Source organism: Neofelis nebulosa, chromosome 7, assembly GCF_028018385.1.
Source record: "Neofelis nebulosa isolate mNeoNeb1 chromosome 7, mNeoNeb1.pri, whole genome shotgun sequence".
Taxonomy (NCBI): domain Eukaryota; kingdom Metazoa; phylum Chordata; class Mammalia; order Carnivora; family Felidae; genus Neofelis; species Neofelis nebulosa.
Window position 1 is genome coordinate 117969233 of NC_080788.1, and position 23652 is coordinate 117992884.

Sequence of the window (23652 nt, forward strand, 5' to 3'; positions counted from 1 at the left end):
TTCTAGTTTGTAAATGAAAGTTGAAGTGATAAGGTTACAAAATTTGTGAGTAACGTGGAATCTAAAACCAAAAACCAACCTCATGGATATAGAGAACAGATGGGTGGTCGCCTGAGGTTGAGGAGGAGTGACTTGGGTGCTGGTGATCAAAAGGTACAAATTTCCAGTTATAAAATGTGTAGGTCACAGTGATCTTATGTACGGCATGGTGTGACTATAGTTAATACTGTGGTACTGCATATTTGAAAGTAGCCAGGGAACAGAACTTGATCGTTCTCATCACAAGAAAAAAAAGCTTTGTAACTATATATGGTGACGATGTTAACTGGACTCCTGGCAGTTATCATTTTACAGTACATACAAATATTGAATCACTGAGTTGTAGACCTGAAACTAACATAATATTATGTCAGCTATACCTCCTTTTTTAAAAATAATAAATTTGTCAGTAAAATCTCATTTAGAAGTCAGGAATAGATAAAAGTAATTTTATGTGAGGGTTATGTATAATGTGCATGAATGTTGGTATATGTGCATAATTAGTAAAGAAAAAAACCCTGGAGGAATGTGTTGTGCATTGGTTTAAAAAAAAGTTATTTCATTTGCTCTTGTCTTAATTGTTGCTGACAAGTTGCCAGAAACATTTGTAGAGGGCTCCTATTTTCAGAACCAGGATTTAGACATATATATATGATTTAAATTGTGTCAGTTGTGAAGTGTTTCATCAAGTTATTTTCTGTCAGCTTGGCAGGGGGAGGTCCTCTGCCTCTCCTGGACATAAGTAGATTCTTTAATTCTTCATCATCCACCCTCTGCCTTCCTTCATTTTCTGGTTATGCACTAGATTAAGTCTCTTCAGAAGTGAGCTCTCCCTTGCACTGTATCTTTTCTCTCTGGTCTGTGTCTGTCATTCAATGCCTGTCTTACTGTGTGTGCCCGGCCCACACAATATCTGGAGGAATGCACAAACTATTAGGAGTGGCTACCCCTTGGGCTTAGTATTGGGGTGTCCTGAAGGAGAGAGATATTTTTCACTTTTTCTGCACTTTCCTTTTTTTTTTTTTTTTTAACAAGAAGCATACAATTCATTCATTTAAAAAACAGCTTTGAAAAAGGAGGCAACAGTGGGAAGCCTTGTATACGGGAGAGAAATTACATGAGCATAAAAGATAGTTGTCTTGACTATCATGGATTTGGTGACGGTCATTTTTATTTCTGGTTTCTGTTGTCTCTCCCACCTGTGCTAGACTAATCACCCCTCCTTTTTCCTGTGAATGTGTTTCTTTACTTTGCTAGGATTTTTAAGACCTAATCCTATTGTGCATTAGTTTACTTTTTAGTGGTTTCATTGTGAAGGGGCCTCGTCCAGTTCTAACTGATGCACTTCTGGTTGCTTTTTTAAAAGATTTGCTCATTCGTGTGGCTATTTTTCATGCCCTTTGATGGTAACTGGATAGAAGGGAAGAAGGTCAAATTGCTGTTATTTTTCATTCCCTTCTGTTGTTACGAAGGCTCCTAAAGAGAGAAAAATTAAGCTGAAATCTGTGTTAAATTTTGTTCAGGTAGGCTTTTTGTTTTCTTGACCTGTCCCCCTTAACACTGATATTTATGAGATAGCCATAACCACATTTTAAATGACAGTATGAATTCTTTTACTTTATCCATTAATTTCTAGTCCATTTTAACTGAGATCCTATGACTTTTGTTTCTAATGATTCCATTTCAGGGAGATTGAGCTTAGATACTTTGGGGAGAAGAACCGGATGGATCTCTGCCCTCAGGAATCTAAACATCTAATTGGGGGAGAAAAGGCCCAACCATGTGTAGGGCTATCACGAATTTCAAAAAGTAGGAGGGGAGGAGAGGCATTTTTAGGAGGTAGAGTGTTGTAGCGCAACAACGTGGCGTAGGCATCAGACCCCTCAAGCAGTGATCCAGGCTCTTCTGAGCGGCAGAGTTTTCCACACAAGCTCTATGGATCACACCTCCCGGGAGGTGCTGTGTAAACAAGGTTGTGTACAAACTGGTACAGCATCATGGATGCTCAAACTGTAGTTAAAATTGATGGCAGCAAATTGTTGCAGAGCATGTTCTGGAAGAACTTCTGGCAGAGCTGACAGGATAGGAGTCTGGGAATGAGGAAATTTGGCTTCACATACGGGCTTTGCCCCTGGCCATTTGCCCCTGGTGAGCTTCCAGTTTCTGACCCTGAGATACCACATGTAGAAAATGACAGGTTTGGACAGGGTTTTTTTCCTCATAACTCACAATTTTAAATTCTGAAGGTAAGCTCAGAAAGGGATACCCTTAATTCGGGTTCAGTCATCCAGTAGATCTTTATGGAAAGGTACCACGGTTGTCTAGGGCACACCTACTTCCTGCTGTGACGGGAAGGAGAAAGCAGTCTGGGGACAGGTGCCACTTAGTCTTGAATTCCAAGCCTCAATCACACAATAACAGTGTGGCAATTGAGGGGCCATGAAGCTTCCCAAAAGACAAGTGGCTTGACCACTGTAGCATTTTAAGAAAATTGATTATCAGTATTTTTCTCCTACTAGATGTATTTCTGCTAGATGTAGAGATTCGTACAGGAGTTTGTTTTCAGAAATGGGGCACCTGGGTGGCTCAGTCGGTTAAGTGTCCGACTCCTGATTCTGACTCAGGTTATGATCTCACAGTTTGTGAGATCGAGCCCCATGCCGGGCCCTGGGCTGACCTTATGGAGCCTGCTTGAGATTCTGTCTCTCCTCTCTCTGCCCCCCACTCCCCTGCCTCTCAAAAAAAAAAAAAAAAAAAAAAAAAAAAAAAAAAAAAAAAAAAAAAAAAAAGGCAATAAACATTTAAAAAAACGAATAACTCAGGCTATAAAGGGAGATGATTTTTCTTTTATAATGTATATTTTCTACTGTATTTAATTTAATGTACTAATTTTCTGCCATAAATTCTCTAACTGCCAGTCCAGTATTTACTGAGAGCTAGCCCCTGGTGTCGCACACAATCTACTTATCTCCCTGAAAACGGAGATACTGCTTCATAGGGTGCTTGTGAGGACTGAAGACATGAACAAGTGTTGGAGAGAGAAGTGGAGGGGAGTCCTGCTGCTCTGGAGCCCTGTAGGGAGAGCTGCTAGCCAGGAATAAGGGTAGGAAGAAACAGACAAATAAAGCATCTGCAATCTGTATTTAAGGAAATGCGAAAGCAGTGCGGGGTGATTTTGTTTTAGTTTTTTTCTTCTAAGTCTTGGTCCTTGGGTGGTATTTTAAAATCTGCTAAGTGTGGGGTGCCTGGGTGGCTCGGTTGGTTAAGTGTCCAACTTTGGTTCAGGTCATGATCTCATGGTTTGTGGGTTCAAGCCCCACATTGGGCTGTGCGCTGACAGCTTAGAGCCTGGAGCCTGCCTGGGGTTCTGTGTCTCCCTCTCTCTGCCCCCCCTTCCCCCCGCCAATGCTCTGTCTCTCTATCAAAAAAAATAAACATTAAAAAAATTTTAAATATGCCAAATGAAATATGGTTACTGTTGATATTCATCATGATTTAAAATTATTTGGATATTAGGGTTGTATATAGAAACAACTTTATGTTTATCCGCGATTCTTACTTTCTTTTCTAAGTTGAATTTACATGTGCTTTTTTCAAGTGCACTTTCTGAAATTTCTTTTTAGAATATAAATAATTGAGAGAACCACAATATGTTTATTAAAGCCATTTGTGATGTTCTATCTTACTGAACCCACTGGATTCCCATACTCCTCTTGTTCCAGGTAGATTAGAGGGACTGGAGGGTGGAAACATTCCCTCTTTGGCTCCCCCTGGGAGGGTGACTAGTATAGTGCAAAGCACCAGCGGTGCCCTGGCCCAGGTCCACGTTGGCGACCTGACAAGCTGTCTTAATGATGGGGGTTCTCGGGTGCTGTTCATTGTGTGTGGATCAAGGGTAGCTTTCATAGCTTATGTAATTTGAATCTGACTTGATACAGTTCAGACCGTCTCTTTCCCTTCTGTTCCCAGAGGGGAAAGTCAATACTAGTAGAGTCTCCCTCCTCAGGTTAAATATAGTCTTGGTTTCCTGAGCCATCAATATCTCCTAGCAGAGCCCAAATGGGGACATTTGTTACATTTAGCCTGACTCTCCGCAGAAGGAGGACTGTGGCGACAGGTAAGATGTCTGAACGTGGGAAAGTAGAAGCGTCCCAGGAAAGGGGACATGTAATGATGGCTGATGGCTCAACCTCATCCCGGTTAGGCAGCCTCACCTGGGTTTTCAGTCACCACCACCTGGTGACAAGGTGAAACGGAGGCTCTTTGGGCTGCAGGGCATTTTATATTGATACTAAATACAAAGAAATCATCTGTAAATGAGGAAGTTTAGGCAGTTGTGTTAATCATCTGTATGAAGTAATCAAATTTGTAAATACTGCTGATCTTCTCATCTTTAATACTCTACATTTCAGGTAGCCCTCTTTGATTTCATTTAAGTCAGGAGATTTAGTGCAAGATCATCTCCGGGGAAGGACCTAACATCTGTTGAGCTTTGACTTGTTCGGTGATTTGCGTAGTTGGAGCTTTAAACAGGGCAGTAGTTTATAATTAGGAGTCAGAGTCAGAGGTGTGTTCATCTTACTACATTCCCAGGTCTTTTTTTTTTTTTTTTTAAACAACAGAATGATGGGTTTATTTTTTTCCTACACTTTTTCTTCTGATTATTAAAGTTACATTTGCTCATTTTAGAAAACAAATAGTACAAGTACCAAGAAAAAAAAAGAAAGCCCAGAAATTAGTCTTTTTTTTTTTTTTTTTAGCATTTATTCATTTTTGAAAGGCAGAGAGAGAGAGAGAGCACGCGCGCGCGCGCGCGCGCGAATGGGGGAGGGGCAGAGAGAGAGGGAGACACAGAATTTGAAGCAGGCTCCAGGCTCCGAGCTGTCAGCACAGAGCCCAGCATGGGGCTTGAACTCACGGACTGTGAGATCGTGACCTGAGCCGAAGTTGGCCGCCCAACCAACCGAGCCACCCAGGCACCCCAGCCCAGAAATTATTCTTAATCCAACTACCTAAAGACAGGCATTGTAAATCCTTTGGGGGAACTTCTTTTGGCTTGTTATGTAACTTTTTTTTTTAAAAAAAGCAAAATTTATAATGTATATACAATTTTGTTTGTATTCTAGATTATTCCAATATTGGACATTCTTGTCCCCAATTGCATTCCATAGGATGCACAATATAAAAATTGTTCTATTTTTTTAAAAAGTGAATCCATGGGTCTTATCAGTTAAATCTTAGTTTAAATAAACTTTTTTTTTTTTTCGGGTAACCTTGAATCTACTAAAAAGTACTATTAGTCCTAAGGGAGGTGATACGTAGTGTGTCCCTGCTGTATTTAATTCTGGGACCCTTTTTGCGGATTGATAACTTGCAGAATTTGAAGCACCATTTGGGGGAGCTGCCAAGGATTCCCTTCTGCATAGGAGACATTTACTGGTTCCCATTTCTGACACTCCCTTTTCCCTCGATCATATTTGGTAGGAAGTGGTTTCATACCAAATCATATTTGATAATCAGCTGTGCAGTAGATTACATCGTACAGTACGGATGAATACAATTTTTATGTTTTTAAATGAATATTAATGTACAAATTAGTACATGAAAAACATACACTTGCTCCACTGGTCTGGTCTGGTCTTTATATCCTGGTGCCAGGCATGGAAATGCTCAGTGCCCCTGATGAGTGGGTACACTCCAATTTTCCTTGAAACTGTTCAGGGGCACCTGGGTGGCTCAGTCGGTCGAGAGTCCAACTTCGGCTCAGGTCATGATCTCGCGGTTCATGAGTTCAAGCCCCGCGTTGGGCTCTGTGTTGGCAGCTCAGAGCCTGGAGCCTGCTTTGAGTTCTGTGTCTCCCTCTCTCTCTGTCCCTCCCCACTTCATACTCTCTCCCTCTCTCTCAAAAATAAATAAAAATTAAAAAAAAAAAAAAGTGTTCGTTTCCTGCACCTCAAACACCTGTTGTGTTTCCTCTGATAATTCTGAGTCACTGTTCCCCTTCTGCTTATTGCCTTTTACCCTACTTTATACCTCTGTGTTTCTACCATTGAGCTTCTCAGACCTAGCCCTTTGGCATTATATCACATATTACATAAGTCTAATCATGTTTAAGTATAAGAGATAAACATTCACACTTACTTCTCTTATTTTGCCAGCTGTTGAATCATTTCCCTACCCACCAATAACTCTGCCAGGAAACTTGGGCACCTTCTTTATTCTAGTCTCCCGTTTCCGCCATCAAACTTTCTGCCGAATTTTGTTGTTTCCTTCACCCTCCGCTATACAAAGGATCTTCAAGCTTTAATAGGACTTTGAAAAGTAACTTTTTTCAGTGAACTTTTTAAGTTAGGCGGTAGGTTAGGAACCAAATGTTATTTTTCCTTTTGGTTCTTGCTCTGGCCTAACAGACACATTTTAAATTGCTTTCTTATCTCCAGATTCAAAGGTAACTTCATTTTATTATATAGGTTTTGCATTTTATAACTTCTTTACTCGCTTGGTTAATTTCAGGGCGTTTTTGAATCTACTTTGTCTCCATCAGTGGTCTCTTATTCAGATAGTGAACATTTGGAGAACAGGAACTGGATTTGTCAACCCCGTTTTTCCCAATCCTTCCTGCTTTTTGTTGAAGGGACAGAACAGAAATGAAAGAAGGGAAATTCCTCTCTAAAAAGTTACATGCTGATTCATAAATCTTAAATTCTACATGACCTTGCACTGAGATGTTTGTATGTGTTACAGGCTCGCTTCAAAGACTGAGACAGCCCTTCCATCTGAGATGTTACTAAGCCAGGAAGGGACGTAAAGAAAATAGTTTACCTTATTTGGTTGTCCTAGCTAACATAATGTTCAGGCACTGTGAGGTTATAAATCTATTATAAAATAAGCTTCCTATTACATTCTAAAGTATATTTATGGGCATTACTAAAGAATAGTTATGGGCATTCTAAATCTATATATACGACTTTATACACTATTAACATTGATACTTTCATAAATTCTCAAAATTTCATAAGATAATATTTCACAAGTACTAGTGGAGAAATCTAACAACATCCCATTTTGTAATATGGACGTATTTGATGAGAAGTGCTACATCTTTTTGGTGAACATACCATATTGTGTTGTAAATTATTTCAGGGAAGAACTATAGTTGTTGGTTTTTTTGTTGTTTTGGGGTGTTTTTTTTTCGTTCCCACATCTTCTTAAGTAGCCTCTAAACTATTCTTTATGCCCTTGGCACAAAGAAAGTTTCTCGTGTTGTTCCTTTCGTTTGGTTCCTTCAATTATTTATTGTTCTCACTTCCTTACCACTCATTCATTTCTTGGAAAAAAATTATTTTTCCATTTTTCTGGTAGCTAATTCATTATACCAACTGGTAAATAAGGAAGATATCAAATGAGTACTTGTATATATTTTATCTGGAGTTTAGGGGAGAGAGTCATGAGTAGGGATTTGGAGGTAACTGCACAGGGATTATATTTAAAAGTTCAGGTACCTATGACGTCACCAGACCACACTGGCTACCATGCAGCTATCTCCTCACGTAATTCCATTTTTTGGTCTTCATTCAGTTGCAGAGGCAACTGTGACCCAACCAAGTCAACAACACCCTGCTTTCCAGAGTAATATTTTTACCTGAGTATACTCGTGCCTACTATCTTATCCTAATGCATTCAGTGCTCCCATACGTCCTAATACTAATACCCTTTATAGCCCCTTCCCAAAGTATGAAGGATGGTAAGAGAGGCCAGCCAAAGCCAAGGATGCCACTCTGGAATCACTAGCTGTTCAGTGGAGTCCACTAGCGATACTGAAGAGTGACCAAAAAGAGAAAGGCAAGAGAAAATGAAGAACATGGTTATCAGGGAAATCTGGAGAAGAGAGTTTTAGGGAAGAGGAAGGGGTCAAGACTGTGAATGTCTCAAGGAGCCAGAATCAGAAGGACTGTTTTTACACCTGTAGCTTCCCTTGAAGGGAGAGATTGTTTCCTCAAATACCCTCTAGCACCAAGCGTGTGGTCAGTGGTCAGAAGGAAATTCAGAAATGCTGGGGATGATTTAGAAGAGAGGAGGAAGCGCTTTTTCTGGAAAATTGATGTAGGAAAGGATGGCAGGTTACATTGTGATAGACCTTGAGTGATGAAAAGACTTTCCCAGTAGGATTTGAACGCATCTTCTTGTTTTCTAGAATTTGCAAGAAGTCACCGAACTAAACAGTGGGGTTGGTTGCTAAGTGGGTCTTCCACTTACGTTCCAAATAGTACGTAGAGGTGGAAAATTAAATGTGTAGCAAGGAAGTTTTTATACAGCTGACTCTTTCAACAGATGGAGGTGACGTGCTATAAATTAGTATTGTTCCTCTATTCAAATCTATTGCTTTTTACTGTATTCGGTGATGCTTAGGCAGGTTTGCTGATAATTAAGAGAATTGCTAATAATTGTCAGCATATGTTTGCTTTTCCATCAACACCAAGGAGTAGGCTTTAGGTGTTACAGATCTGTCATAATATTACACACATAGTTGAAATTTTTATTTTTGACTAATTTAACAAATGTAAAACATATATATATTTCTACATATGCTAGTCTGTGTCCAAAGTTCATATTGCACTGAAAGGGGTTTGATGCTATAAACAAGGATGGGGAGAAAGGGAGGGAGATGGGGCTGGGAGGCAATGAGAATAGGAAAGAAGGTCCTGAGGACAGAAAAAAATCTGTTATTTAACTTAGTTGTCTGTCTTCAACTCCTTGGTTTTGACAGGTCATTAAACTGTGGGCACTCTCTCTCCCTATGTGCCCATCTCTATTTTGAAATTGACAGGAAACATTGCATTGTTTTATAAGACGTAATGGGAGTCTTGGCATTTCTTTTAAACTGCAAAGAAATTTTTATGAAATATAAGATTTTTTAAAACTCATTAAAAAACCTAGGAAGCATGTGAGATGGTTCCGAAGAGGAGGTCTGTAGTAGAGACAGACAAGCCTGGGCATTTCCAAGTCAGTTCTATTTATTGTCTTTTAGGGCTGCCTTTCAGTTTCCTCCTACAATGGATAGAACTTCACATCTCCTAAAAAAAGACAGTTCTGCAACAAACTATTTTCTAAGGGAAATGAAATGTGACAAGAATGTCTTTTTTATCACCGTGGCATTAGTGTGTTGGCCTTTTAGAGACCAAAAGCTCTGGGAATGGTAGATTTATTTGGATTTCTGTGAGCTTGTGACAAACGTTGAAAGCATCTGATTTTTATAAGAATCTACTTAGAATTGTGCTTGATGCTAGTATATTCTTTGTTTGAAAGATAGTTCATTGAAATAAACAGCCTGTCCCACCCCCAGTTACAAAATAGCTCATAAATTCCAGCTTTGGTTGCCTAAAGATTTTTTTCTATGGAGATGGGCTGTAGGTTACTTTGCATTTTGGCTCAGTTGGCTGGTTTCCCTCCCATCTTAGGAGGAGCACTTCTTAAACCTCAGCTGTGGCCACATGGGCATACCCCGCGCCTCTGGAAGCAAGTTAGCACGTTATTCCACTTGAAGGCTTACAGTTGGAGAGGAGCATGCGGCGTTTTGAATTGTAAAGGAAATCCTAGCAGTCTGAGGGCAGAAGTATCTCGAAAGCTCAAAAGCCAGGTTTAATTAGGTGGCCGTGCAAAACCATTATTCGCCGTCACAAAAGCCGAGGAAGAGGAGCCAGAGTGAAAACAATTGGCGCTTATCGCCAGCGGCCCGGCCCAGCCCATGAGCCCAGCTGGAGCTCAGCTGGCCCTGCATTCTGCAGGCAGCGTGCAGTTTTTGAAACTCCCCTCAATGTTCCAGCCTTTAAATAGCAGCGAGTCTTCTCAAACGATGCTGCGTACTGCAAGAGAAATTAAAGCGGCTGCCTCGGAGGCAGGAGGCCGACTAGCGAGCTGCTTAATTATCGTGGAAGTAAGTGCTTGTTACCGATGAGCGGAGTGCAGCGAGCGCGGGTCGTCCCCGGGGCGTCTGCCGTGATTTGTAGACAATGCAGCCCTGTCAGCGCAGTGCTGGTTCAGCAGCATCCTTCCAAACATGTATTTGGCAAGAATTTAAAGGCCACCTCTTGTGTAATCCGTGGAGCCCTGGAAAAGGGTCCTCTGCCTTTATTTTCAGGATGTACGCAACCACGCGGGGTTTTGCACTCAGCATGCGTGCCTCTTGCCTCCCGACTGACGGGCTCACAAGGAAGTTGGTGTTCTTCACCCATCACCTGCAAGGATGCTAACACTTCTCTGTCGTCTGTCGGGGAATATGGACAGGTCTGTCCAGAGCAGCATTTTGTTTCTGCTGTCTTCGTAAATCAGCACCGGAGGGGCGGGTGGGGGGCGGGGGGAGAATGCAGCGCGTAAGGAAATGCAGGCATTTGGTTAATTAGTGGAATTATTTCTAGCTTCAAGAGTAGACTAAGGAGAGCTTGAGAAGGGGTGGTGGTGAATGCGGGATCCATCCCGAGATACTCCTTGTGGGGGTAAGTAATAAAGTGAGGGAAATACAGAGGAGTGCTAATGGGTATAATGGCTCCGGGAAAACCCTGCTTATTTTTCTATTGTATTTGCCCCTTGCCAACTGTCTTAAGCATTTGTAAAGAACCAAAAAAAAAAAAAAAAAAAAAAAAGCAAGTAAGGATTTTGAGATACAGAGGGTGTGTTAAAAAGTGAGTATTGCAACATACTCGATAACGTAATTTTTTGTCTTGTTTAAAAATTGTACACTGCTTAATTATCGAACTCTGTTGGTTATGTCTCAAACTTCTGGTCAGCACAGTGGTGGGTTCATGATGCTCTACATTATTGGAGGTCGTTGGAGCCTGTGCTTGGTCTGTACTTGGGGTAGGAGCCTTGATGTCCTAGAACAAGATCTCCACGCCCCTCCTCTTACAGGAAACAGTTCAGTGAAGCTCAAGTATGAATAGTCTTTTAAAATATATATCATTTAAAATGATGGATGGTCTTGAATGGTTTCACTTTTCTTCCTTTCAAACCTGCTTTACTAAAAATATGGGCTGTGAACTGCAAACCACAATCCATTATTGAGTCTTTTATTTTCTTTCATGTGTCTGCTTTTAGCAGTTGCATATTTATTTTTAGATGTATTTATCAAATGCTAATCCTAATTGTCCTTCTCTTTTAGGGAAAGCATGGGATTATGGCAATCACAGAGTCCTCGTAATACAAGTTCCATTCATTTTTTTCTGAAAGACAGCTGTCTGTTAAAGTGAAGCAAAGGAACTATTGTGGATTATAATGTTTTGAAGATCTGGATTGTCAGAGGTTTGGAAATAAGGCATCATTTAACCTTTTAAATGAAAAAGATTAAGATCTCATGCAACTGCTATATTTTCTGGAAACCATTCTCCAAAAGGGAAGTGCACATTTAAAACTTAGATATGATGGTCCTTTGTACAGGGATTTGAGTCTGATTGCTTTTACATCATGACCAGCTTGAAACGGTCGCAGACGGAGAGGCCTGCTGCCCCCGAAAGGGCCTCGGTTGTCGCCACAGATGGCGCCCCCAAAGTCCACACTGACGACTTCTACATGCGACGCTTCAGGTCCCAGAATGGCAGTTTAGGGTCCTCGGTCATGGCTCCGGTAGGGCCCCCCCGAAGCGAAGGGTCTCATCATATAACCTCGACCCCCGGAGTCCCCAAGATGGGGGTTAGGGCTAGGATTGCGGATTGGCCCCCGAGAAAGGAAAACGTCAAAGAATCTAGCCGTTCAAGCCAGGAAATAGAAACCTCAAGTTGCCTTGAGAGCCTGTCCTCCAAAAGCAGTCCTGTGAGTCAGGGAAGTTCTGTTAGCCTCAATTCCAGTGACTCAGCCATGTTAAAAAGCATACAGAACACACTGAAAAACAAGACAAGGCCGGCGGAGAACATGGACTCCAGATTTCTCATGCCTGAAGCCTACCCCAGCTCCCCTAGGAAGGCTCTCCGCAGGATCCGTCAGCGGAGCAACAGCGATATCACCATAAGTGAACTTGACGTGGATAGCTTCGATGAATGTATCTCGCCCACATACAAGACTGGGCCATCACTGCACAGGGAATATGGTAGCACCTCTTCAATTGATAAGCAGGGAACGTCCGGGGAAAGCTTCTTTGACTTGCTAAAGGGCTACAAAGACGACAAGTCTGATCGAGGTCCAACTCCAACCAAGCTCAGTGACTTCCTCATCGCCAGTGGGGGCAAGGGCTCCGGTTTCTCCCTGGATGTCATAGACGGGCCCATCTCCCAGAGGGAGAACCTCCGGCTCTTTAAGGAAAGGGAAAAACCACTCAAGCGCCGTTCCAAGTCTGAAACTGGAGACTCGTCCATTTTTCGTAAGTTACGCAATGCCAAAGGTGAGGAACTTGGGAAATCGTCAGATCTTGAAGACAACCGGTCAGAAGACTCTGGCAGGCCCTGGACATGCCCGAAGTGCTTTGCCCACTACGATGTCCAGAGTATACTATTTGACTTGAATGAGGCCATTATGAACAGGCACAACGTTATTAAGAGGAGAAACACCACCACGGGGGCATCGGCCGCTGCCGTGGCATCCCTGGTCTCCGGACCTCTGTCCCACTCGGCCAGTTTTAGCTCCCCGATGGGCAGCACGGAGGACCTGAATTCCAAGGGGAGCCTCAGCATGGACCAGGGAGACGATAAGAGCAATGAACTTGTATTGAGCTGTCCGTATTTTCGGAATGAGATAGGTGGAGAAGGCGAAAGGAAAATCAGCCTGTCAAAATCAAATTCTGGTTCCTTTAGTGGGTGTGAAAGTGCCTCCTTTGAGTCTACGCTTAGTTCCCATTGCACAAATGCAGGAGTGGCGGTACTTGAAGTGCCCAAGGACAACCTTGTGTTGCATCTGGACAGGGTGAAGAGATACATCGTGGAGCATGTGGACCTGGGCGCGTACTATTACAGGAAATTCTTCTATCAGAAGGGTGAGTAGAGCTCCTTTGCCATGATGTATGAAGTAGTTAGATTTGCTACAATTCATACCTTTTTGCATTTCTGAGTTACTGCCTCTTTTCAGGCATAAAAATGTATATCAAATATTAATGGTTTTTTTAATTTAGTGGATGCAATTATAGCCTTTGTAGAAAAGACTTGCTTTGTTACCTTGAGAGATAAATGTCATAAAGTTGAAAATATTTTAAATACAGTTTTGTTTTTTTTTTAACTACAAAAACCATCTTAGTGCTGCCTTTTCTTACCAGTCTTAATGCTTAGTACAGAACCATTTCTTTTCTGCCTCAGTGTTCTCATCAGGAAATGGGACTTACACATTCCTATAACTTTGATAGGAATTTTAGTGAACATTGATTGTGTTATTTGGCAAAAGTCACAGAGCCAGTAAGTTTCCCGCAGGAATCAAATCTAGGTCTTAACAGATTTGAGTAGAAAAGAGTCTGGTGAGATAAGGACCCTTAAAACATTGGTGACTTCCTTTGCAGTCTTTCTGGTGTTGGGGGGGGGGGGGTTATATATTGCATACATTGTTGGATTGTAAGGCCCTGTGATTCTTGAAACAGTAAGTAGTTTCAATGAAGTCTTGGGAGCTGTCATTGTTTTTGAGCCACGTTATTAATTGAAGAGTGAGTTTAAGTCATACGAGTGCCCAAGCTGAGAAACCAGCTGCTCACCAAGGGAGGACTTACACCGGTGGTCCATTAGCTAGGTCAGTAATCTCGGCAGCCCTGGTGAGTGGCCTCCCTGTATGCAGAGTACCGGAGCAGCGCTCTGACTTTCCACTTCCTGCTTTGGGGTTTTTGCATCTTACTTAGATTCACTCTTCCGAATGAAGTTCCGCTTCTAGTACTCGTCGTTAACTGTGTTACATTGCTCACGTTAGAATCAAACTTCCCATGAGGTATTACATGATAGACCCTATTCAAGAGAGTTTATTGGCCAAAAGAGTCTTGTCTTGTTGCTAAGTATCCGTGTCCTCTAAGTATGTGTGTCATTGATATTTGACACTATGCTAATGAAGATCCCATTTTCATTTTTAAGCAATCTGTGTTTTCTCAGAATAATTTTATGGAGTTCAGATTTTAGAAATCACTTCTTCATTCTATACTGTCCGTTAGGGTACAAGGTTTTTCAGTGTTGCCATCTTAGCATTTGGGGCCGGATAATTCTTTGAGGGGGCTGGCCATCCTGCGGGCATTGTAGGATGTAGGAGGGGTCAGCAGCAGCCCTGGTCTCTGTACCCTAAATGCCAGTAGGTACCCCTCCCCCAGTTGTGATGACCTAAAATGTCTCCAGGCATTGCCAACTATCTCTTGGGAGGTAAAATTGTATCTAGCTGTGAGCCCCTGCTTTATTGTACCTGGGGACATTTCCCACAGGTGTTTCTTTGTTGTCTGTTGGTGGAGGCCATCTTGCCAAAAATGGATGCATCGAGTCCAACATAAGAGAGAACATATCAGTTATAATTTTACTTAGGTAGTAGTAGGCACTTTTTCTTATTAGGCAGTATAATAATAGTAATAACCATTTTTGAGCACTTACTATGTACCAGAAACTTTTAGTATGCATTTGATGTGACCTGCATTTTCTCATTTCAACGTCTAAATGCCTACCGAGGTAGGTACTGTTAAGGATGGCATTTTTCAGACGAAAAAACTGGGGCTGAAGTGGTTAAGTGAACCTAAATGGTTCAGCTGATGTGAGCTAGTGATGTGGGAGCCAAGATTCCACTTACGGTGCATCTCACCAGCGTAATGTCCTTAACCATCGTGTTCTTCTCTCTACTATATTAGACTGTAAGGAAGGAGTATGTTTTTCCATTTAAATCTGGTAGAAATTTGTATGGGATAAAAATTTGGGCATCTATATTCCAGAGGAATCCAGATCATAACACTTCATAAATTTAAAAGCCACTAATCCAAAGTCATTTCTGATTTGAAGCATGGAAAATACCCTCTTACCCAGCAAAATTGGGACTTGTTAATTGAAAATACCAGTTAAAAGTAGGGAACCTTTAAAATGTTATACATGCTTAGAATGTTTTATTTTCACTCCACTGTAAAAATGTACTCGGCAAACTCTTGTGAGGCCAAGGCTTTTCTTTGACAGTGATTCCACTATTTTGAATTTTACATTGCCTTAAAAGTATCAACCACAAGGGCTACAACAGACCTTAGCAAAGCAATCCAATCTTGCAGAATCTTAGGTTTCATTTTTTCCTCCTTTTTTATAGTTGTCTTGCCCACATCTAATCCAATAGCTTTCTTTTTAGTGACTTGCTGTTACTAGGTCTTTCCAGAGCCTTCAGTTTAGTTTTTAAAAAAGTTTTTTTTTTTTTAACGTTTTATTTATTTTTGACACAGGGAGAGACAGAGCATGAACAGGGGAGGGTCAGAGAGAGGGAGACACAGAATCTGAAACAGGCTCCAGGTTCTGAGCTGTCAGCACAGAGCCCGACGCGGGGCTTGAACTCACGGACCGCGAGATCATGACCTGAGCTGAAGTCGGACGCTTAACCGACTGAGCCACCCAGGCGCCCCTCAGTTTAGCTTTTAATAGAAACAAGATTTATCTTTATTAGTACTCCTATTCCATCAGTTTCCATAATATTTAATTATATTTCATCATTACAGTAACAAGTCGACTGGCATAAACAGGTTTGGGAGGACACAGCTGACTCTTCGTCAGCATGAAGTCCAGCCGGTGGGAACAGAGTGTGCGTGGCCCTGGAGAGGGCCTGCCCGAGGCCTGGGGCATTTGTCATTGTGGTGCGGGCAGGGAACTCAGCAGGAGTTAATCCAGGAAGTCGGTCCAATGGGAGGCCGTTTTGGAGTGCCCGCTGTGTTTTCTTGGGCCACACAACTTAGAATTTTCAAATCAGGCAGGTCGTTTGTCACAGTACGGTGATACCCGACAAATTATGGCTCTCAGTAACCTCATTTGACACTGCAGTTAAGCCCCGAAAGTGTAACTGTGTGTTAAAAAAGTTAGGTGATCGCTATACTTAGTCACCCTATAGATTATAGTTAGACAAATAATTCTGTTATAATTTTTACTATGCAGCTTGGTGCGCTGGGATCAGCGCAGTCATTGTTTTTTCCTAATTTCCTAATCGGAAACTGGAAGCGAGTTGTCTGGTTCAAGGAGTACGTCTGCGTCAGATGTAGGTTATCTTCTAGCAGCGGAGTGTGGCAGTACTGACCTGGCTGTCACTCCAGCCTCTTCATCACGAGATATTTTCCATTCTGCTGTTTAATGCATTCCTGACTTCACTGTGGCTAAGTCTCGGCGGGGGGTTGGGGATTCACTTCAGTGAAGGATACTCGGCCGTTGACGTTCCATGTCAATTTTAATTCTATTTGGCTCATGAAAGTGCAGTCACTTTTTCTGATGTCACACTGTTTTGAAAAATGTCATTATTTTGCAAATTTAGACTTGAGAGGATATTTGGCTCCACCAACGTAAGCCATTTCCAGTGCTGGAAGGAGGCTGGACCGATGGAGGAAGGAAGCCCACTGTTTGTACTTACTCAAATAAGCACCGCGCCATCATGGTGCTGCCCCCCACGCCTTTCTCTTGCCCCCTCCTCTCTACTGGTTTGCTAGGGCGTGTGGGACTCACCGAAGGTTAAATGACACTAATAGCATCGTTAACATTTATTGTGTTACTAATTGTGCTTTATGCAGACTCGGACTTGGTCATTTAATGCTCTTAGGACCCTGAGGTGAACGTGTCGTTGTGGTAAGTCCAAGTGACACAACCACGGCCTTCCTGGAGAAACACAAAGTAGGCAGTAGGATAGCATTAAAATTAGTCGGGTCACCTCCCTTCTGAGTCTGCGTAGGTATTTTGTGTTTAGTTTTTATGTAGCTACTATGATCAAAATACCAAGGGAGTTTGTAAGTGGAAGATACTGTTAAAGTAGTTACCCTCGTGGCTTGTTGAAGAGGAGACTTTTCCTAGCCATCACTCACCTCACTTTTCTGTGGTCATAGGGGACGTTTCCAATCTTGCACTGAGTGTCTAATTGTCCACAAGGCCTGTCCTTCCTGAATCTCAGTCAGGGTGATGCATATATGGAAAAGAGTGCCAGTGGTGTTTCTCGCTCCATTGGTCAACAGTGTTGATAGGCTTGTCTCTGTGCCAGGTGGGGTGTCCCTCTCAAAGTCCAGTGACTGGAGATGTGTGGTGGGGAAGGGCCTCTCCCTACTGCCCAGTGCCCAGGAGAAACTGCCATTGTCAGACCTGAAGCTCACCTAAGAATAGTTTCCCACTCCCGATGCATGTGTACCTAATTATTCTTCTGATAACCTTAAGCCATCATATTTGATGGTTTTTATCATTTCCTTTCCTTGCCCTCCACCTCCACCTTTCCTCACCCCACCACACACACACCTGTTTGCACACATGCACACACATGCATGAGCACACACACACAAATCAGTTCCAGCAGAATGCTGGGCCCCAGATCTATCAGTTGGTCGTTGGAGTTCAGTTGTTACTGTAATACCCAGTTTCCTTTATAAGAGAGTGAGAGGAAAATCATCAACCATTTGTTAGACGAGCGTCAGGTAGCAGTTCTGGTGGATTATGGTGTGGATTATACGTATAGATCGTCATAGACCACCATACAGCAAAGCTTATTAGAAAAAATCTGTGCTTAGTTTGTTTTTTTAATCCTTCTATAAGTTGTGCAACATTAAACTTGACACAAGTTGGGATATCTTATAATTCAGATTTCTTTAAGGATAGTTATGCTGTTTAGTGTTTTGATGTGGATAGTTTTATTCTTCAGGGAAGTGATAAGCCTGAGTCAACAAGTCTCCTTTACTGAACCATGTTGTGCTCTGTGTTCTTGAACTTCACAGTCAATCTGGGCTAACATTAATGAGGAAAGATTTTATCCATGTATAATAATTCATTGTTTTAATATCCTTGTGTTTTGTCTTGACTGAGATCACGTAAACTCTTATATGATTGGTCTGAAGTTAGATCTCTAATTAGGTGACCCTTTCAGGGAGATTTGGGGCACTAAATTTTTTCTTGAGCTAACGCAGGAGAGTCATTTGCTGCCATCTTTTTATCTGCTCAGGACTTCCAGAAGCCAGGAGGCCATTAGGTATGAAGGTTTGTATGTTTGCTCCTTTGAAAACAGTCCTCCTCGCCTTTTCTTGGCTGTGATCTCCGGAGTTTTAACACAGATTCACAGATTCTGAACTCTGCTCCACAAGGCATTGAGGATTCCCTAGTACCTGAGTCATCTCCGCTCCGAGGAGTGTGGAAGTTGGTTAAGAGGGTATGTGCCCCAGATACTCCTCCCTGTGTTTTATTTTTAAATCAAGATAAACCATCAGAAGGCCACATTTGCACAAACACTTGACCTTATTCAAGGTCATCTTTTTAAGAGCCAGTCATATAAAAACAAAGTTTGCTGTTGCAGTAAAACTGGCGATGAAGCATTGCCCGTTATGTCATTCTTTCGCCCCTTTGGAAAGTTCCATGTGAGAAATTTGTTTTAGGAATTTGATGCCAGGACCTGTTTTCTGGTAGCTACCAAATGCCTGCTTTCTGGGGATACGTATATTTTATTGGTTTGCTTATTTTGTTTCTTTGCTGTGTCCTCTGTTTTAACTTCAACTCCCAAGACCAAATTTGATTCTCAAATATACAGCCTTCATTACTAACACATTTGTTTTCACTTGCATCTTTTATTTCTGTTTCAGTAGCATAATTTGTGTATTTCCTTTATCATTAATGACCTCAAAAACTTCTTTTTGGAAAGGATAATTAGCATACATACATTTCTGTCCAAATGCAACCCCTGTCTTCCCGGGCTTTCTCCTCTGTTCTGGCTTCCTTTCTCCCCCGCTGTCCCCGGCTTCCACCTGGATGGCTGTCGAGTTGGCAGTGCAAAGCCCTGCATACAAACGTTGACTTTAGTTTTTCCTCCCTGAACAAGCCTCCCTCAGCACCTCCCTCTTGCTAGAAATGCCACTGGTATCGTCTGTCGCTTGGATTTGAAGCATTGCAGTCTCTTTCATGCCTCGTCTCCCTTAAGCTCCCCCTCCGATCAGCTGGCAAGGCCCCCTGGGTCCTCCTGGGACTCTGCTACCTTCCTGCTCTCTGTGTCCTGTTCCCGGTGCTACAGCTGTACACGCTCATTGCCTCTTGCCCAGGTTCTGGCAGAGGTGTCTCAGTCTCTCCATCTCTGTCTAGTCTGCCCTACTCAGAATCCAACCTCTTGCCTTTGCCAGATACAATCCAACCTGGCAACAGCGTAAATTTACATCGTATTGTAAATCTGATCCTGTAACGAATATATTGGGTAAGTTGAGTCCTCCAAGATGCAGATGTGACCCCCTGACAGGAAAAAAAGAGCAGAATTGAACAAGGGGACACAGGCCACAATGCAGATCTAGCGAAGTCATGGTCAATGCAGTGGAGTGAAGAATAAGCTTTAGAGGAGGTCCTGTGTTGGGCAATACCGGCCAGGCCCTCTTACCCCCAGCATGCCCAGTTTGTGGATGGGGGCTGCCCAGAAAGAGAGTGGCTGGGCTGGAAAACTGTGAAAATTCAAAGATGCTACAGCCAGAGCCTTTCAGCTATAATTGTATTTCTTGCGGCTCATTTGGTTGCAAGCCCTTTCCGGAAGGGAAAGTGCCGCTCATCTGTGGCTGCTATATACACATGAGTGCCTACATGATGCTTGGCAAGGCTTTGGGCACTGGAGTGTAAGCAAAACAGACCACCTTCCTGGAACTTACATTCTGGTGAAGGAGACCGACAATGAATAAGTCACATAAAGGATACGCATGCTTATGGTAAAAATCCGTAATCTACAAGTGGAGAAAGTAATCCCTCTCCAAGTTCCAGTAATTTGGCTTGTAATCTTCTATGTTTTTTCTTACACACACACAAATTCATTATCCCGGTTAGTATTAATAGGAATGTTCTTCATATTTTTAAAGTAGTTTTAAAAATCAACAGGTACACATGGGGCACCTGGCTGGCTCAGTTGGTATAGTGTGTGACCCTTGATCTAGGGGTGGGAGTAGAGCCTACTTGAAAAACAAGTACACATTTGTATCTTTATTCTTTGATTCAATAATGGTATTGATTACGCCTCTGGTGTGTGCCAGCTACAGTGCCCGGCAGAGAACAAAAGCACATGTACCTGTTTTCATGGTGTTTACAGTCTGCCCTTGGTGACCTTGAGACAAACAAGAAACTATCAAGCGTTATTTTTTTCCCCCCAATTTCAACAAATGTTATTTGAAAATCTGCAATTTCTTTGTTCCACTTGCCTGGAGTCCCATTTAGATGGATGGTGGAAACTCCGAATTTATCCGCCATGTCTTTCTTTTGTAATTTCAGTTTCTTTTTCATTTTGTTCTATATTTATCAATTTTATCTCCCAGAGAGGGGATTGGTATACACCTGTCTGCATTCTGTCATCTAGGCCTGCGATTTTATTTCAGCCAGTTGTATTTTTAATCCCCAGGATCCCACTAATTTTGTTTCCTTGCAGTTATTTTTCATAATTGCTCATCCTTAATTTATATACCTCACCTCTCTCCATTGCCATCCATTAGAAATTTCTTCTCCTGAGAAATGTTTGTTCTGTGTTTCTCATTTTTCCCTGTCGTGCTCTTCCTGGTTTTGCTTAGTCGTCTGGTGGTCAGAGTCCTGGGAGGACCGGTGTGGATGGCAGGCCTCCCCACAGTGCTGTGCGTCCCTTTCCCCAGCAGGCTTCCCTGGACGTGGACAGGGAGGACTGAGGGCTGGCACTGGAACGGCAGTGAGACCTCCTAACGTGCAAATGTCCCTGCAGCGTGAGAGGGCGGTGACCATGGTGCAGGATAGGAACCATGGGTGCCAGAGCTGGGCCAACTGTATCGTGCTCCGTTTCTGCATGGAGCTGCCTTTCCTCCTCCACCCCGGCGCAATGCGTGTCGTGTTCTGTTCTCTTCCTCTCTCAACCGCCTGGCAGGCTCCTGCCTGTCATGGGTTTGTGATGCTTGAGTTGCCCCCTGCTCCCCACCACTGCCCCAAGTCACCCCGTGCCCTTGTTTCTACAATGCTCTGGTTCCTAACCAGCCCAAGCACTCCTTGAAGGCAAAGACCCCAGATTAGGGAAGCTCAGTAAACGTTCCACAGTGAACAATGTTTGGTGCGGATGTGAAGTCTAAGATTTATTGAGTCGAGTGTATCCTGTATTTATAGCTTCAGGGAGAGGCTGTGAGGGCCCTCTGTGCGCATGACCTTGTGTTCTACTGCAGATGCCGGTTAATATGTTGCAGTTCCTTTTCTGCTCTTTTCAGGAAATGAGACCACAAACAAGTCTGTGTGTGGTCATGGTGGTTTAGTGGAAATTAACCAGGACCACCAGGTGATCCTCACAGGCCCAACACACCGGTATGGAGACTGAACTTTACTAGTGTAAACTGTAGTAGACACAACTGATAGATGCCAAAATCAGTGGGCGACAGTTGGGGAGGAGAAGGATTGGCATAATCTGAAAGTGTATCCCAAAGATACTTGTAATGTACTGTCTGGCAGGTGCCATCTTAGTGGAGTGAATCCAAGTCCATTATCATGAACCCCATGAAGTGGTGGTGCGCTGAGGTTACATCATTTCTGTGGTTCTCTTGCCCAAAGTACATAACTTCAGTCCAATCACGTGAAACCACCAGACAAACCCAGTTGATTGGTAAGTACTTTTCAAAGGTGTCCAGGTCATGAAAGACTGGTAAACAGTGAGGAACTGCGACAGACTACAGGGGACTGTGGAGAAATAACTAAGTACAATATGGGACAGAAAAAAAAAAAAAGGGCATAGTGGAAAAACTGGTGAAATTTGAATAAAATCTTTAGTTAATGGGATTGTACCAATGTTAATTTCCTGGCTCTGGTAATGATAATTGTACCATATGTAGCATTGGAGGAGGCTGGGTCACGGACGTATGGAAACTCCCTGTACTGTTTTTGCAATTTCTCTAAGTATAAAGTAACTAAGATGAAAGTAAAAAACCAAAAACCTCAGGTGAAGTCAGTTACTGGAAGCTACCATAGGAACCATCCGCATGAAATCTAATGCTTACCCAACTTGCTGTGTCGAAGCGCAGCAAAACCACCACCATGCTTACAGATTTCCGTATTCCAAAGAATTTCTATACTCTTTGCTGTCTCAAGGAAGCAAGGGATCTTTAGCTCTGTTATTTCAGGACAACTTGATAACACAAAATAAAAGCCTGTCGCCTGTTTTCCAACGCGCACCTCATTATGACTGTAGACACCCAGTGAGCCCTCCAGAAATACTTGCTCTGTTGTATCAGTTCCTTTCCTCAGCTTTCTGGTGGAGCTGCTCCTCTGTACATAGTGGCCATTCATCTGAACTTGAGGGCAGAGAGAGAGATCTCTAAGTGCATTGGAGTCAACTTAGAAGCATTTGATGGTAGAGAAGCATCAGCAGAAGCAACATCTGTACCTGGTAGACAGCATGTGTGTGGGCTGTGCTGTTTTTTTGAGACACACTGCGTTGTCTCTGACCTGCTGAGCGGTGGTGACTCCTCCCTTGACTGCATGTGTTGCTGTCTCTGAGGGACATTATTCCAGATCCTTCAAAAGCATTTTTATGTAGGAAGATGCCTTGCAACAATATCCCTGGTAAGGAGGGACAAAGGATGTTTTAAATACACAAAAGTGTAGTTATAGACAGGTGTTTCATTGTTAATTTCTCTCATTTGAATGCTGTATTTTTTCCTGAGTTGGCATTTGAATTAGTGTTAACATGAAAAGTAAAGAATTACACTAGTATGCACCCTTTAACTTTAAAGGTTTTTTTTTTTTTTAACACTCATTGGCCATTTGCAAACCAAATACATATTTTTATACTTCAAAGAAATCTTCCCATCATAAAAGTTATATATATACTCGTCATAAAAAAATTAGTAACTATAGAAAATTAGAAAATTAATCTTACAGGATTGCTAGTGATTTTATTTGTCTCATCTTTTTAATATATTCCTATTCATGTTTTCAGTAAGGTAGAATCATTAAATACAGTTTATATATTTCTTCGTCGTTCTGTAATTGGCTGTGCCATCATTTATTTAAAGTTTTCCACCTATTGCAAATTTCAGTTTTCCAGTTTTTTAATTTTTTTTTTTTTTTTTAATTGAGAGAGAGGGCATGAGTGAGGGAGAAGGTCAGAAGGAGAAAGAGAAAGAGAGAGAGAATCTAAAGCAGCCTCCACACCCAGCACAAAGCCCCACATGGGGCTCCAGCTCACAAACCATGAGATCATGACCTGAGCCAAAATCAAGAGTCAGACACTTAACCGAGCAGCCCAGGTGCCCCAAGTTTTTCATTATACATATTGTTGACATCAGATGTTCCTAAGTGTCTCTCCCGCCCACCCCCACCCCCCACCATTGACCTATTTGGCAGTTTGGCAAAACCTATGGATTCTTGGAATAATGTTTGTTTTACTCAAATTAGAATAATGTTTTTAGGGGCAGCTCAGCGGGTTAAACGTGTGACTTTGGCTCAGGTCATGATCGCATGGCTCGTGAGTTTGAGTCCTGTGTCCGGCCTTGTGCTGACAGCTTAGAGCCTGGAGCCTGCTTGG

General features: G+C 42.4%; 1 protein-coding gene across 11 annotated transcripts in view; it reads left to right on the plus strand.

Annotated features, from left to right (window-relative positions):
• SIPA1L1 (signal induced proliferation associated 1 like 1) overlaps positions 1 to 23652 on the plus strand; it is a 365694-nt gene that overhangs the window by 223223 nt on the left and 118819 nt on the right. For 10 of the 11 annotated variants that reach the window (XM_058739522.1, XM_058739520.1, XM_058739519.1 and 7 more), the window contains one exon: positions 11195 to 12994. In XM_058739522.1, coding sequence (XP_058595505.1) covers positions 11497 to 12994 — 1498 coding nt within the window. In that variant the 5' untranslated portion in view covers positions 11195 to 11496. Of the gene's footprint in view, positions 1 to 10177; positions 10324 to 11194; positions 12995 to 23652 lie in introns of those variants that run through there. The other variant, XM_058739521.1, reaches the window with a different exon arrangement.